The sequence below is a fragment of the Gastrolobium bilobum genome, unplaced genomic scaffold (genome assembly GCF_033153095.1).
Source record: "Gastrolobium bilobum isolate Gb01-03AN ecotype WA unplaced genomic scaffold, APGP_CSIRO_Gbil_v1 utg4848, whole genome shotgun sequence".
Classification (NCBI taxonomy): Eukaryota; Viridiplantae; Streptophyta; class Magnoliopsida; order Fabales; family Fabaceae; genus Gastrolobium; species Gastrolobium bilobum.
The window spans coordinates 440839-456410 of NW_026899359.1; the positions used below are offsets into that span (position 1 = coordinate 440839).

The 15572-nt window shown below is 35.1% G+C and overlaps 2 protein-coding genes across 5 annotated transcripts; both read left to right on the top strand.

Annotated features, from left to right (window-relative positions):
• Positions 1-1941: 1941 nt before the first annotated feature.
• On the top strand, positions 1942-4089 carry LOC133289835 (protein NRT1/ PTR FAMILY 1.2-like). Its single transcript, XM_061487838.1, has 4 exons — positions 1942-2026; positions 2161-2378; positions 2487-3028; positions 3192-4089. Exons 1-4 carry the CDS (start codon positions 1942-1944, stop codon positions 4087-4089), a joined length of 1743 nt encoding a protein of 580 aa, XP_061343822.1.
• A 2928-nt stretch (positions 4090-7017) lies between these two features.
• Positions 7018-14689, top strand: LOC133289848 (cyclin-dependent kinase F-1-like). Of its 4 annotated transcripts, none has more exons than XR_009748540.1 (4): positions 7018-7547; positions 7817-8783; positions 9064-9245; positions 14354-14689. XR_009748540.1 is itself a non-coding variant. In XM_061487858.1 (3 exons), exons 1-2 carry the CDS (start codon positions 7047-7049, stop codon positions 8765-8767), a joined length of 1452 nt encoding a protein of 483 aa, XP_061343842.1. In that variant the 5' UTR covers positions 7018-7046; the 3' UTR covers positions 8768-8783; positions 14354-14689. The 4 variants fall into 4 exon arrangements, 2 of the variants coding, with proteins under 2 accessions (XP_061343842.1, XP_061343841.1); XR_009748539.1 differs by lacking the exon at positions 14354-14689 and adding an exon at positions 9781-10407; XM_061487858.1 differs by lacking the exon at positions 9064-9245.
• The last annotated feature ends 883 nt before the right edge of the window (positions 14690-15572 follow it).

Here is a 15572-nt window from a genome sequence, read left to right on the forward strand (position 1 = left end):
ATTGTTACGTTGTGTAACATAACAATTCATATTCTCACAACGAAAAGAAGAGAAGAGAAAAATTAAGAAATAGATTCACATATAATCGTGAGAGTAGAAATATTTTATTACGTAATGTAACATAACAATTTATTTACCCTTTGTTCTACACCTAAAACCTTAGATTTGTTGTTTTAAGCATGTAGTACCATACATATCATCAATGACATCTTTTTTATTATATATTAGAACAATTAGCAAACACGCATATTAAGATGTCAAAATAAAGGGAAATCTACGTTTGTTTTTTGTATTTAAAAAAAAATCTTTATGCTACTAAGTAGTAAAACTTTTTAAACTTTTATATATTAATCAAAATTAATTTTAACAGCGATGCGGTTATTCACATCAATAACACTTTTATCTCAAATGATACCGTTATTTGCATAAAAAAAATAAAAATCTCATTGAATTTTCATTTTCACCATCCATTTTATTTTTGAGAATAAATATATAGTGATAATATTTATTTTTCTATAGAAAATTTATTTATGACACATTCACATAAAAGTGAATATATTTCATTAATTTTTTATAATATAATTCATTTATTTTTATGCAAATGTAGCAGTAGCAGAAAATTTTTATTCACACAGACAAATATTTTCTTTTCATATATATATATATAGTTGTCATTTATAGTGTAATTAATTAGTATGACTTCCTAAACTACAACAATTAAATGGACAGAAATCAACGATAAGACGGAGAGTAAAACATCTCTCTCCCATAAGTGGTGATCCTCAAAACAAAACAAAACAAAACAAAATGTAGGTTGATATGGCATCTATGATCTATGTGACTGGGGAATCTGGCTAGGAGTTACAAGAGAGTACATGAAGTTTTCGTTACGCCGAGGGGATCAAATGTACTGTTATAATAGCTATGTTTATTTGTTTGTATGTATAAAGGCCAGTTCACCGTTCCTTGAAATGAGATAAATCAATCTTTTCCTCCCCCGTTTGAACCTTTGATCCGTCGTCATTGGACTCCTAAACTAACCTTTACGTTGCACTGAGTAGCATATATATTGTATAACTTATTCTTCCACTCCAAGCTAGTTCAAGGTGGGCCATAGAAACCATATTTGAGCTAAATATTTTAGGTACATCGCACCGTTGACTGAGTGTGACGGGTTAATCAAAATGGAATATTTTCTACGGTGTGTGTATGGAAAAGAGAAAAATAAAATAAAATAAATCCAAATGTTAATTTTTGAATGAAAATCATAGGTATACTGGATATACCGAAAATGCTCTCCAATTTGAGACCAATTAGAATGCCAAAATTCTTCCATCTATAAAGTCCTCACAACCATGGGAGTTAAAACTGAAGTTAGTTCAGAAACTTCAAATCTTTCTTTGGGGTTTTATTCAGTTACACACACACTGTAAAAGACACGAACATTTTGATCCCTTGACCAAACAAACAACGTGAAAAGCGCATTAACAGCAAGACACACACACCCCTTAACAACACTGTAATGTGCTTTTTCTGAAGGCTTACACTGTTTCCCTTTCCAACAAATGATAGTGTTCATATTCCTCAGCTAGCCAGCCCAAATATATATAAGTGCAGAAATTGGTAAGGGATAGAAATAACATGCGTGATCATCTATGATACGATGCCTTTTTAAGGTGTCAAATAGTAATATTCTGTTATATGCAAAAGTGTAGTTCAGAAGACAAGAAATGGGAGAGCCGTATATAGAATAGAACCTTCCTGATACGACAATAAATTGGATAATAACGAGGCCTTCCTGCACAGAGCAGCAACAAGGTGAGATTTTGCGTGTGGAAAACAAGAGCTTGTTGTCCCCACCTATGTGTTTAAAACAAAGCTCTTTTATTGCTTCAATTTTATTTTGTGTATAACCTTTTCCATGCGTATCATAGAAGAAAAATGGAGATGTCAATGGAGCAAAAGAAAGCCACCGAACAGGTTGTAAGGAAAAAGGGTGGTTACAGAACCATGCCCTTTATCATAGGTGATGACTCTTTTCTTTACATACAACATATATTGTATGTCTTGTAGTGACCATTTTTAGTGAAGTATATATCAGATGTTCTTATAACCAGGTTGTGATTTCCAACTTGTTTTTTTTTTTTTTAATTCTTATAGCAAATGAGACCTTCGAAAAGGTTGCGAATTTCGGACTCCATGTAAATATGATTTTGTACATGTTACAAGAGTATCATCTGGACCCTTCAACTGCTGCTATCATAATATTTCTGTGGAACGCCTTGTCCAATTTTATTCCCATCTTTGGTGCTTTCCTTTCTGATTCTTGCGTTGGACGATTTCGTGTTATTGCATGGGGAACTTTCATCGACCTTGTTGTAAGATAATACTATACCCCTATAGCGTATGAACAATGAAAACGTACTAAGTAAAATAGATTTTCAAAAATGAAATTTCTATCATGTTGGTTTTGATCTTCATTGCAGGGATTGGTTGTGTTGTGGCTTACTGCAATCATTAGGCATGCAAGGCCACAAGAATGTCATGTAGAAACTTGTCCAAGTCCAACGGGATCTCAACTCATGTTTCTTTTCTCTTCCCTTATTCTCATGGCTTTTGGAGCTGGTGGCATTAGGCCATGTTCCTTAGCTTTTGCTGCTGATCAAATTAACAACCCTGAAAACCCACGAAATGAGAGGGTCATGAAGAGTTTCTTCAATTGGTATTATGTTTCGGTTGGCTTTTCAATAATGGTTTCTGTTATATTCCTAGTATACATTCAAGTTAAAGCAGGATGGGTTGTGGGTTTTGGGATTCCAGTGGGGCTTATGTCATTTTCTGCTATCATGTTCCTCTTGGGTTCTTACATGTATGTCAAAGTGAAACCAAACAAGAGCTTGCTCACTAGCTTGGCCCAAGTAATTGTAGCAACCTGGAAAAACAGACACTCAACCCTGCCTCCAAAGAACTCCGACCTTTGGTATTTCCACAATGGCTCTAATCTTGTTCAACCAACGGACAAAGCAAGGTACCAATTTGTCATATTCAACTAACACCAAATACACTCCACTAGAGTAAGAATATCAGTACACAAAAAAAGAAAGATATACCATCTTTACACAAAAAGTATATTAGATTATTACAAAGATTTATTAATGTATATTAATTAATTCATGTTTGATTCTGCCTAGGTTCTTGAACAAGGCTTGTATAATTAAGAATAGAGAGAAAGATTTGGACTCTAATGGGATGGCTGTTGACCCATGGAATCTGTGTACAGTAAGACAAGTAGAGGAGTTGAAAGTTATAATAAAAGTCCTTCCCATTTGGTCCACTGGCATCATACTTGCTACTGCCATAAACCAACAATCATTTGCTGTAGTCCAAGCTGGAACCATGGACAGGGTCGTGTTCAATTTGAACATACCACAGACCAGCTTCGGTGCTTTTACAATCATCACTTTGACCCTATGGATTGCTATTTATGACCGCATTATAGTTCCCTTGTTATTAATATACAAAAAAGGACTCACCGTTAAGCAAAGAATGGGAATTGGGCTAGTGATCTCATGTTTGGCCAATATAGTGGCAGCATTGGTAGAGAAGAAGAGAAGGAATGCAGCAATAAGAGAAGGGTTTATGAACAATCCCAATGGAGTGGTTAACATGTCTGCTATGTGGCTTGTGCCCCAATACTCTTTATTTGGTTTAGCAGAGGCTTTCAATGCCATTGGACAAATAGAGTTCTATTACACTCAATTTCCTAAAACCATGTCTAGCATTGCTATTGCTCTTTTTACACTTGGCTTTGGGATGGGGAATTTGGTGGCAAGCATTATCGTTAAGGTTGTGAAAGATGGGACAGTGAGACCAGGAGAAGAAAGTTGGCTATCATCAAACCTCAACAGAGGGCACTATGATTACTACTATGCCCTCCTTTTCATTCTGAGTTTGGTTAATTTGTTCTACTACTTCATATGTAGTAGGGCTTATGGGAGTACTGAAGATATACAAATTTGGGATGAAGAGGTTGACACAAAATTAGAACTTGAGAGAGACGTGACACAAAATGAGGAAGAAAAGAAGTAATGAAACAAAGAGGTTGTCTTCTATATGGTCTATATATTTGTGTCCATCGTACTTCATCACTCAAGATTTGAATTTCTTAAAACTTCTCCTCAGGTGTGAGTACAACATTAATATGCTCTCCCTCAAGCTAGAGCAAGCATTGAATGTGCACTACTCTTAATATTGTGTCACACACACTTGAAGTCGTAATGAGTACTAAAGTGTATCTGTACTCTGTAGTGATTGACAGAACAGAAGTATTGTGTGTGGAGGATGTGCTGCTTAATATACACATCCATTGCAATTGCATCATCAATATCTACTTTTGATACGGACCTTGTTTTGTAAATGCATCAAGCTTCAGGTCATGTATCCTTATGTTTTCATCGTAACGGATGTATCCTTTTGTAAGATATTGTGACACACAAATAATGTTACGCACAATGTTACGACCACATCTTAACCGTTGATTTCCGCCAATCAACGGTTATCATTTTTCAAATCAAACTGATTAATTAATTATTAATTCGCAATAAATGATAACCGTTGATTGACGGAAATTAACGGTTAAGATGTGGTCGTAACATTGTGCGTAACATTATTTGTGTGTCGCAATATCCTATCCCTTATTATTATTCTTATTATTATTAGGGTATAACTATTACACTGGGTTTGAAATTAGAGGGGGTTTGGACTAAAATATGAGATGGAGAGAATAAATAGATAATATATTATATTGATGTGATATTTTGCGATATTATGCAATATTAAAAGGTAATTCATATTTATATTTAAAGCGATCATAAAATGAGAAAAGAAATCATCTTCACTAATTTAGATATTGTAATATATAATTAATGTTAACTCTCATTGATATAAATCAAAACTAATTAATATTAATAAAAATAAATATTAATAAATACCTAATATAATCTTGGCTGATGAATTATGTTGTCTGAGCGTGTAAATACTAAATAGCCCAACTGGCTGAGATGCTATTTTCTCTATAGACTATAGTCACCCACACATTGCTAACTTAGGGCCGGTTTAACCAAAATCTGCTTTTTTCCGGAAGAAAAAAAAAAAGGTGCTTATGCTACAAAATTTATTTGAATATCTGCTTTAAGAAAATAAAAGTCACAAAAAATAGATAATTTTTTTTTTAGCTAAAAATTTTATCCTCTATCAATTCTTTTTAAAAAATCTAAATAATTTTAATTTTTGTAAAAAAAAAATACTTCTAAAATAAATAAGGCATAAAATATAGTTATTTCAGAAGTTCATTCAAACTGGTCCTTAATGTTACTCGGTGGTACGGCAGTAAAATCTCTATTACAAAAAACTAAAATTTAGGGGATATTTTAAGCACTCTTGTATTATGGATATTTGGTGTGTTTTTTTTTAAGTTAAAAGTTATTTTTAAGTTAAAGTTAAAAAAAATAAAAGTAATTTGATAATTGCATAAAATTATTTTTGGAACTTTAAAGAGGAAAGATAAAAGGATTTGTTATTAGGATAAATCATAAATTTAGAATAAAGAGAAAAGTAAAAAATAAATATGAAAACTCCAAAAAAACTTACATACATCTTAAAAGAAAAATCTCTAGAAAGTTTTAAATTTTTTTCTTTTTTATTCAATATAAAAAAACTCTTTTTAGAATAAGAACTTTTATAAAATAATATTTGGATTAACTTCTCTTTATAAAGAGAAGAGGAATTAAAAGTAAAAAAAAATAAAAAATACTCCAAAGTGTACTTCTTTCATTATAATTATTGTTATTAAGTGTAGGCATGATGGTATAAAAGGTTGACTGTTGCTCTAAGTATTAACTAAAGAATCTTGGTATAAAGAATTAATATTTTTATAAGAGATAAAATCCATATCAATGGAGTTTTTTTGAGTGAGGGAGAAAATTGAGGGTATACGTATGTAGTATATGATTTCAGTATTCGGTTTTCAATCCTCTGCATGTGCGCATGATGTGTTTATTTTATTGCTATTAGTGCAATGAATATGACAAATTCCAATATTGAGGGTCATATGCAGTATTTTTGGTGTTTGAACCATCATTTTAAGCGAAGAGATGTTGTGGATTTAATGCTTGAGTAAGATGTAAAATTACTAAAAAAAAAATTTCATATTAACTAACGAATCATGTGTTAGTGGAATGGGGGGAGTGACCATAACAATTATGATTTTTAAGATATGAAATATATGTGTATCATGAAAGTGTCATTTTTATTAAGGGTTTTATAAGAGTTATGTTGTAGGAAATGTGATTGTGTTATGTTATAGAGATTCGTTTTGCGTGCCGAAGTTTTTTTTTTTTTTTTGCTGCGGGTCCCACAAAATATTGTGTGTGTAGGAAATTTTTTATGATCATGTTAAATGATAGATAATAAACCCTTTTATTAATTGTCATTACAGAGTTGCAGCAGTGTTCTGATGCTTTAAAATAGGCTATAAATGCTTAGCAGTGGAAAACTGATCGCACTCTTTGGAATACTTTCCAGTAGTAACAATAATACTTAAAAAAGTAAAAAAAAAAAAAAAAAAAATTGCAAGATATTTTCATTATTGTATTTTGTATGCTTCTCTGTATTGGATAATAATAATAAAAAAAGTACACATTCTAACATGAGTATATAATATTTATTCATTAAAATTTATAAATATTAAATTTAAAAATCAACAAATATATTGTTTTAAAGGACAAACATTTTGGTCTTAAAAAAAAGTTTTAATATACACTTTCAGAATGATGTCGTTTTAGATTATTATAAACTTAAAATAAATTATAATTACAAAAATATCTTAATTTTTATTTCAAAATAATATCGTTTTAGATTCAATATAGATAATTTATTTTAGAAAAGACGAAAGAAAAAGGATTTATTAATTAAAAAGTAAAAGAAAGTGGATGAATAAAAGAAGCATGGGAAGAGGAAGGCAGCATTGGCCCTTGTTTGGGAGTAAGATGGAGATGGAGCCTCCCCTTCCCACTCACCCCAAGAGCTGGAGCATCCATACCCGATCCGAGATCATATCCAAGTACCAGGTCATGGAGCGGGTCGGGTCGGGAGCTTACGCCGACGTGTACCGTGGGCGTCGCCTCTCCGACGGCCTCACTGTGGCCCTCAAGGAAGTTCACGACTACCAGTCTGCCTTGCGAGAAATCGAGGCCTTGCAGATGCTGCAGGGTTTCCCAAACGTCGTCGTTTTGCACGAGCACTTCTGGCGCGAGGACGAGGACGCCGTCCTCGTATTGGAGTACCTTAGCACCGACTTGGCCACCGTCATCGGCGACGCCGCCAAGGCCAAGGCCCCTCTCCCTCTTGGGGAGATCAAGCGCTGGATGATCCAGATTCTTTGTGGTGTCGACGCGTGTCACCGTAACATGGTCCTTCATCGAGATTTGAAGCCCTCTAATCTCTTGATTTCCGATCACGGTGTCCTCAAGTTGGCGGATTTTGGACAGGTATTGCAATCTCTGTTTTTTCTTATTTCTTTTTCTCTTAAGTCTCATAAAATGTTAATTTTGAAGCTTGAAGTTTTTTACCCCTTATTAGTTAGTTTTGTGCTTATATTCAAGTTATTCATTGTTGAAATTTCGTGATATTAGCTTCTCCTGGATGTTGCTAATATCAATTGTGTTTTATTATTATTATTATTATTATTTAACTTCATATATTTTACCTTCTCCCTTTTTTAATCGGGAATGAAATGTTTCATGAACTATTTTCTCAGGCAAGGATACTTATGGAGCCTGAATTTGATGCTATGGAGGAGAACCCACCACTACAACCACAACCATATGAGCATGATGCTTGTAATCAGGAAAGTTCACTCCATCATCCTGAAGCTTTTCCTCGGATAGACAATTTAAGCCAAGCTGGATATGGAAATCAAGAGCAGGGAACCATTTGTCATGAAGAATATTTTAGAGTTTTAGATGAGATGAAAACAAAGAGCTCCGCCGATGACATTGATAAGGATACAAACATACCTGATGGAAATACCTCTTGTCTTGCAACATGCACAACAAGTGATCTAGATAACGATCCTCTGATAACTTCGTTTAGTTATGAAGTGAGGGAGGGTGAAGGTAAGGAACTTGGTTGTCTCACATCATGTGTTGGAACTCGTTGGTTCAGGGCTCCTGAGCTGCTCTATGGATCCACGGACTATGGTTTAGAGGTTGATCTCTGGTCTTTAGGATGTATCTTTGCAGAGCTCTTAACTCTGAAGCCCTTATTTCCTGGAACAGCTGATATTGATCAGCTCAGCATAATTATTAATGTTTTGGGCAACCTTGATGAGAAAGCTTGGCCTGGTTGTTCAAAACTTCCCGATTACGGAATAATCTCGTTTAGTAAGGTAGAAAGACCTACTGGTCTTGAAGCCTGCCTGCCCAACCGCTCCCCTGATGAAGTGTCTCTGGTCAAAAAACTTATTTGTTATGATCCGGCCAGGAGAGCTACAGCGATGGAGCTACTCCATGACAAGTACTTTAACGAAGAACCTCTTCCTGTTCCTGTTTCTGAGCTACGAGTTCCTTTGACCAGAAATGGAGAAGATGAGGATTCCCCTGGTGGGTTGCATGATAACAATGACATGGGTTCTGATTCTGATTTTGATGATTTTGGCCCTGTGAATATTACCAGAACTGGCACCGGTTTCTCCATGCAGTTTCCTTGAGCTTAAAGAATTAAAGGTACATCATATTCTTGTAACAGCCTTTGTTAATTGTGTTGTTCAATTAGTGTTTTATTCGCTGAACATCCTCTGGAAAATCTGTGGTGAGAATTTTGATAAGAAAATCTGTTTTTTCTGTTTTGACGTTATGTGTGAAGAAAAAGGATTAATTATTGAAAAGTAAGCATGACGGATTATGTGTTACAATGATATCCATGGTTGAAGTAATGCAATATCTTTCAACCTTATGAGTGGACTAAACTTCTAACTTTAATGTTGCCACTTGTCAAATTCTGCAGTCCTTCTGCAGCTGTAGAGATTATTATAAGGAGAGCCAAATGCTACATGTCCGGCTTCCCCCCCTATCCCCATTTCACTTTGATACCTCAATCAAAACTGGAAGAAAATGGAAGGGCAATACCGGAGCAAGCATGAGTGTCATGACTCCGTCAATCTTTGCTTTGTTCTGTATCGTGATTAGGTAAATATATTCTATATATATCATTTGTCTGTGTTCCAAATGGTGCATCCTCTTATGAGTGCTTTAGGCCCAACCTAGAGTCCAATCCACCATCTCATTACAAGATAAAGTATCCTTGTCACTCAATACTCTCCTCACTCTCTCACAGAGCATATTGCATGGTTGTGATATGCAGCCCTCGCACCCATGGTGTGGGGGGCTAACAGTTTTGGCATCCATTGCTGACACTGAAATATAATACTCTTCCATAAAACACTCACTCACACTTGTGGAGTTTTTGTTCATTGTTCCACTCCTTTCTTGCATTCTTTGAGCACTTTCCTGCATCCTCTCACCAAAACCAAGCCACTTACACACACATCCTCCTTTGTTCCGGTGTGTACACGGTTGCAAGAGCACGATAACACCTTGACCGACATGATTTGAGTACTGATCTTCTATAGTAGTTGTTCATCCCAATTCGTATAGAAACTTTGATCTCCTCTCTTTAGGTTGAACATCCACTCTCAGTCTCTCACCCACTACTCTGTATCAGGTGGTAACTGAAAGTGAATACCCGCTCTTGTGTAGCCGTGCAATCTGTTTCTCAAAATGAATGCCTCTTGCTACGTATGCATGCCTAAAGTCAGTTGTAGATTTTTGTCTACGAAGTTCTCTATGTTCTTTATAGTGATTATTGTTGTACTTGTACACGTCCGATAATTGTAAACAATTCATACTTTTATTTTGAAGTTTATCCTTGCCACCTAATAGAGAGAGAGAGCATGGATTTAATGGCTTCAGCGAGCTTTTAGGTGTGTCTATTTATTTAATTGGATATGTTGAGTCCGAGATATTTGGACAGGACAGAAATGTTGCTTCTGGGCTTCTCTGGTGATGGTTTTTGGGGCTCCTCTTTTTATACTGGTGACTAGAGAGTTGGTGGTGCATCAAGGTTCCAACACCCAAGTGAATGAGTAAGTGAACGAGAATGGGTATTGTGAATAGGAAAATGCTTAGCCGAGAATTTGACCTACTCATTAAAATTCTCTATATTGCAAAATAGCGTTTGAAGTTACGAGAATCAATTCTTCCAATAGCCAATGTTATTTTGGTAATTGTGGAATTGCAAGATAAGTTTTTCAGTTAGTATAATTTATTCGCGAAAACTGATGAATTTTAACTTTTCTTGCTAGTTGAATTAATTTTAGGCTAAAATATCTTGAACTTTGACCATGTTTCAAATTAGCCTCTTGTACTTTTAATTGTTTCAATTATCTCCTTGTACTTTATAATTTTTTTAAATTAACAATTCTGTTAAAAATTTTACAAACTCTGTTAAATCTCTTCATATGTCTTAAATCTCAAATCTCAAAAATTTCTTCTCTCTTTTCTTTTACGTTCTCTCGTCTCTTATTACAATTTTCTTTGGATCTTTATGGAAAGGACTAAAAAGTGTTACATTATTCAGATTATGGAAAGACTGAAATGACCCTTGAACTGTCAATCAGCCCTTTCAACCCATAAACAAAGGAGGAAGATGAAGTTGGCAGCTTCCCAAGGGATAAATTTTTAGTAGTGGTTCATACTATATATACCCACTTAAATTATAACACATCGACTTAGGTGACATTAGAAATAAATAAGTTGTTAAGAAAATGAGTATAATTACGCTTAGGTGAGTCCATGTACTGTTTTTTAAGTGGATGTAGTGACTAAAAATTTATTCCCTTCTATTGCAATCCTTGAATTTCAAGAAGGTAAACGATCTGGTCCAGAACCCACCAGATGTTACCGGTGCTTGTTGCTCGAGAGGATTCATAAAGTTTGTTTTTTCACCTAATTCTTCAAATGAATCCACTAGGTTTTGAAGCCTTACCACAAATTCAATCACAAGCGATGTAAATGTCGTTAGAGATCACTAGCACTTTCAAAAGTTTTGGATTCTTCCTCTTTTGCCGCAGCATCCTCTTTATGGTAAATAGTAGGCCAAGATATCTGTTTCATGAACATGTTTTCAAAGGAAACAGCAACAGGCAAAGCAGTCTTTCCAAAGAAAATTGTAATATGAGATGGGAGGACGTAGAAGAAAATTTTGAGATTTGAGGCTTAGGACATGTGAAGAGGTTTAACAAAGTTTATAAAATTTTTAATAGAATTGTTGATTTGAAACAATTATAAAGTACATGGAGTTAATTGAAACAATTAAAAGTACAAGGAGTAATTTAAAACATAATCAAAGTTCAAGAGGATAACTTATATTTTAGCCTTAATTTTAAGTGTGAGATTCACTGAACTTTTAAATAATACTTGCATTTATGGTTTAGAAGAAATTATTTGTGAATGTATAATAAAATCGATTATTCTAAATTTATTTTTAAATATTATTCCTAAACACAAATTATATTTTTAAAATAAGTGATTCTTTCCAAATAAGTGATCATGATCCTCAAATCTGGCTATTTAAAGTTTAAAATAGAGTTGATGGCAAAAAAGAAGTGATCATGAATATGGCTATGGCGGACCGCATTGGCGGTTCCTGGTGGAAGGTGATGATCCGCAGGTCTGGACATACTACTCTTCAGATCAACACTATGGGATGCAACTTTTCACTTTTAGAGAAACGTGTGAAAAAAAGATGGGCTTTATTAATCTTATGTTGTAGGAGAGAAGTTCTCTCCTACCATAGAGACAATCATGGGTGGGGTCCACTCATTTATAAAAAATAAAAACTAAACTACACGAAAATCAACGAGTGTGTAGGAAAGAGTGTTATCTTATGTTGCATAAGAATAATATTTCCCAAAAAAGATACCCACAATAATTAATCTCTAGTCACATCAGCAAGTAATTCATCGGGAGCTGTAATTAAATAAAAACTTTTAATTAATTACTTGTTTATTCGTCCCACACTCCCACGTGGTTGAAATAGTAACTAGTAAATGTGTAGTGAGTATTACAACAGAAGCAAAAGTCATGCATGGGTCCTACAAAGTGGGACCAAGCACCGCCTCTCCAGCCTTCCAATAGCGACTCGGGTGCCGCCGCTGCAGGAGATCCTTCTCCCCTTCATTCCCGCCATGACACTGGTTTGTTCTGTTCCCTATCTCACCACACCACCATCCTCTACCTTTTATCACCCTATACCACGTGAATGATGTGTTTCAACCTTCGTGAACTGAAAATGCGTTGCATTGCATTCGCAAATGGCTTACATATTTTATCTACGCTTTGACTTCCATGCAATTTAGTCGGTTCCTGGAAAGATTTTGGGTGTATTCCTTCTTGCTTAGGTATGAATGATTAGGGGTTTCCTTACACTTACAGTGGTGAACCTTATTCGTGGCAGCATTTCTATTTCCTTTGGGTAATTCAAAAGACAATTTAAAGTTATAAATGTGTGTATGCTATGAAATTAAGTCTGTCTCTTGTCGTAGCGTGCTAGTCTTTCGTACATTGCCCCTTGCATTCGATCCCCATACCTTTGAATGAGTGCTTTGGTCAGAGATTCCCATTCAAGATTTGGGATCTTCTTCCTCAGGAACCGGTACCAAATGTACCGTTCCTCCCTCCATGCTGATGAGCGCAAGCTGTATTTTCTCACTATCGGCAATGTCATGAATCTCAAAAAATATTTCAGCCCTGGCTAGTGGCTATCCAACGCAAAGGGTCGTAACGTAACCTTCAAACGCTCGCAATTCTACCTTGGAAGTCCAAGTTAGTTCTGTCGTTGTCGTGGACCTATTACTGGTTCCTTTTTCCGGCAGGTTGGACCACTTGCCACAGAGCCTGGTTTTAAAAAAGTTTTCAGATGTAAAAGAGAGAAGAACAGTAGGCAAAGTACGCAGGTTGAAGAGAAGCACTCTCAATTACACAAGAATTATTCAAAAAACCCCTAAACAACTTCCTATTTATACGAGGATTCTCAAAACCATAAACTGAACTAACTTCCTAACTAACTCTTAAGTCTTCTTTGATACACTTTCCATATTCTAGGCCTTTCTATACCCTTACCCACCTTTCCATCCGTATGGGGGGATTCTTGTTCGGTTGGTTATTTAGGGATGATTCAGGTGACTAGGAAACTTCTGTTTTTTGTAGCTTCTGCTGTATCCTTAAGATTTTTCGCATTGATCATTGACTAGGGACATTGATGTGATACAGAAAGAGGATGCATATCTTCAAATTGTTGGGAATGTACTTCTTCACATTCAATCTCATTCTCCTGTTGTTTTGAAGCAAGCTACTTGGGGCATAATTTATAGTGGAAAAAACGGAGCAAATTGCTCACTGGCATTGTTGTATGTGGCTTCACAGTTTTGATCTGCCTGTCTCATTCTTTGGTGTGGTTTACTGCAAATTCGTGAACTTTGTTGCTTGAATCTGACCTTTGAATGGAAGAGATGGTTTCAAGATGGTTCTGACAAATGGTTGATGATGGGCAATGTACTAAACTTTTGGGATTCTGTGCTCCAATGATGTTTGTTGGTGGTTATTTCCTTATGGCGTACATTCTGGTCTTGTGCTTCTCAGTATGATTACTTTGTAAAGGGTGAAATCACTTTGATCTATTGTTTGTCGTGTTGAATAGGCATTTTCTAGGAATTAGAACATACTGTTGACCATGACCAGATTTTAAACTTGGTTCTTATTTTTTTAGCTCAGTACCAATTAGCATTGCTCCAAAATTTGAATTTGGATTTGGATTTGATATTTCAGATTCTTAGGTTAACTGTTTTGTACATTTAACCATGTTGTGGTCTATCTATGAAATAAGAGACAGTAATGGTTTCGGTTAAATTGGATCAAGGACATGGAGGAGGTACATTATGTCTTTAGTGTAAATGCTGACTTGCTAGCAGCTGACGTTATCTTTGTTGCTAAATGGATCATGTGTCTGGGTAGTGACTGTGAAGTTGTTATCATGTGAACTTCTTGCGCTCTTCACTCTTTTTAATTTGCGTAGGCATGAGGAGGAGGATACCTGTATGATGGTAACCTTCCTTTTGAAATGTCAAAGACCATTTGGCAGTTGCATGATCTCAAATACTTGACTTTTGATGCGGATTGCAATGCTAAATTTTCCTTACTGCTAGTTGCTTACTTTTCCTGGGCATGGATTTGTGCAGGGTCTGCTTCTGCTATCTCTATACCATGGAGAAACAAGTTTCATAGAAGACATCGTGGAAGATATGGTTTCTCCAATGAAAGAAAAGGGTTTGAGAGGCGACCACTATCTCCTCCTCATTAATGTACGTGGATCGTGTAAGAGATAATACAAGACGTGATAAAATTAGACGAATGCATTAGCTTGGGATCTGTAATGTCATTTACTGCTGTAATAACATTTGTTTAGGATTAGATTGTTTCAATTCCTGTAATTTCCAACATTATGGCAGCGCCTTTGAAAAACATTTGAACAGTTTGTATTGACTATTGATTTCCATGTGATGGTATAGAGATAAGATCCCTTTGTTTCTTTCCTTATTGGTCTTTTGTTCATGATTGTCAAACTAATTGAAAATGGAGTATATGTACCTTCTTCTTTTTTACGTCAAATCTGGGGAAAATGAATAATGATCGCTGCCTTTTATTTTAAGGTTATGTTTATCTCATTTTACATGAGATAAACATCTCTCCTACACACACAAAAAGGGTTTGGGTCCCACCACTTTTTTTTTCTCTCTCCTCTTACATGTGGGTCCCACTTATACTTTTATTTCTACAACATGAGGTAATTCTTTTCCTACAACATAAGAAAAATATATCCCTTTATTTTATTGTATCTCCCACACATAAAAAAGAATCGAACGGGTTTTTGACTTTTATGATAGATTACTGATGTTTCTCTCATATTGAGCTAATAATTATTGTTGTGACTTCCAGGGTTCGACTTCATAGAAATTCTTGAATCGTAGTGGGCGATTCCATTGAAGTTTCTAATTCCATTTAAGCATTTTTCACACGACACTTTCAGAGTAGTGTCAGTTTAATGGTTTATCTAGTAGCATGTTGCTCGTAGGGCCACCAAGAAGATGCCTCTGCCCTTTCCACCAGGTGGAGTGGAGTATGTTATCTACTCATTTCCTATGGGTTCAGGATGGATACAAAAATATAAACATGTCATATCCTTTTCAAATTATCATCATAGAAATATGTAGGAAAATATATATATATATATATATATATATATATATATATATATATATATATATATATATGGGGCAGGATATTATTACATCGGTGTAAGAGTTAGAAGTCTTACACTCAATCTTGACCATTGATCTACTTGTATCCAATGGCTCACATTACTAAAAAAATTGAGCCCTTAGATACAAGTGGGATTAA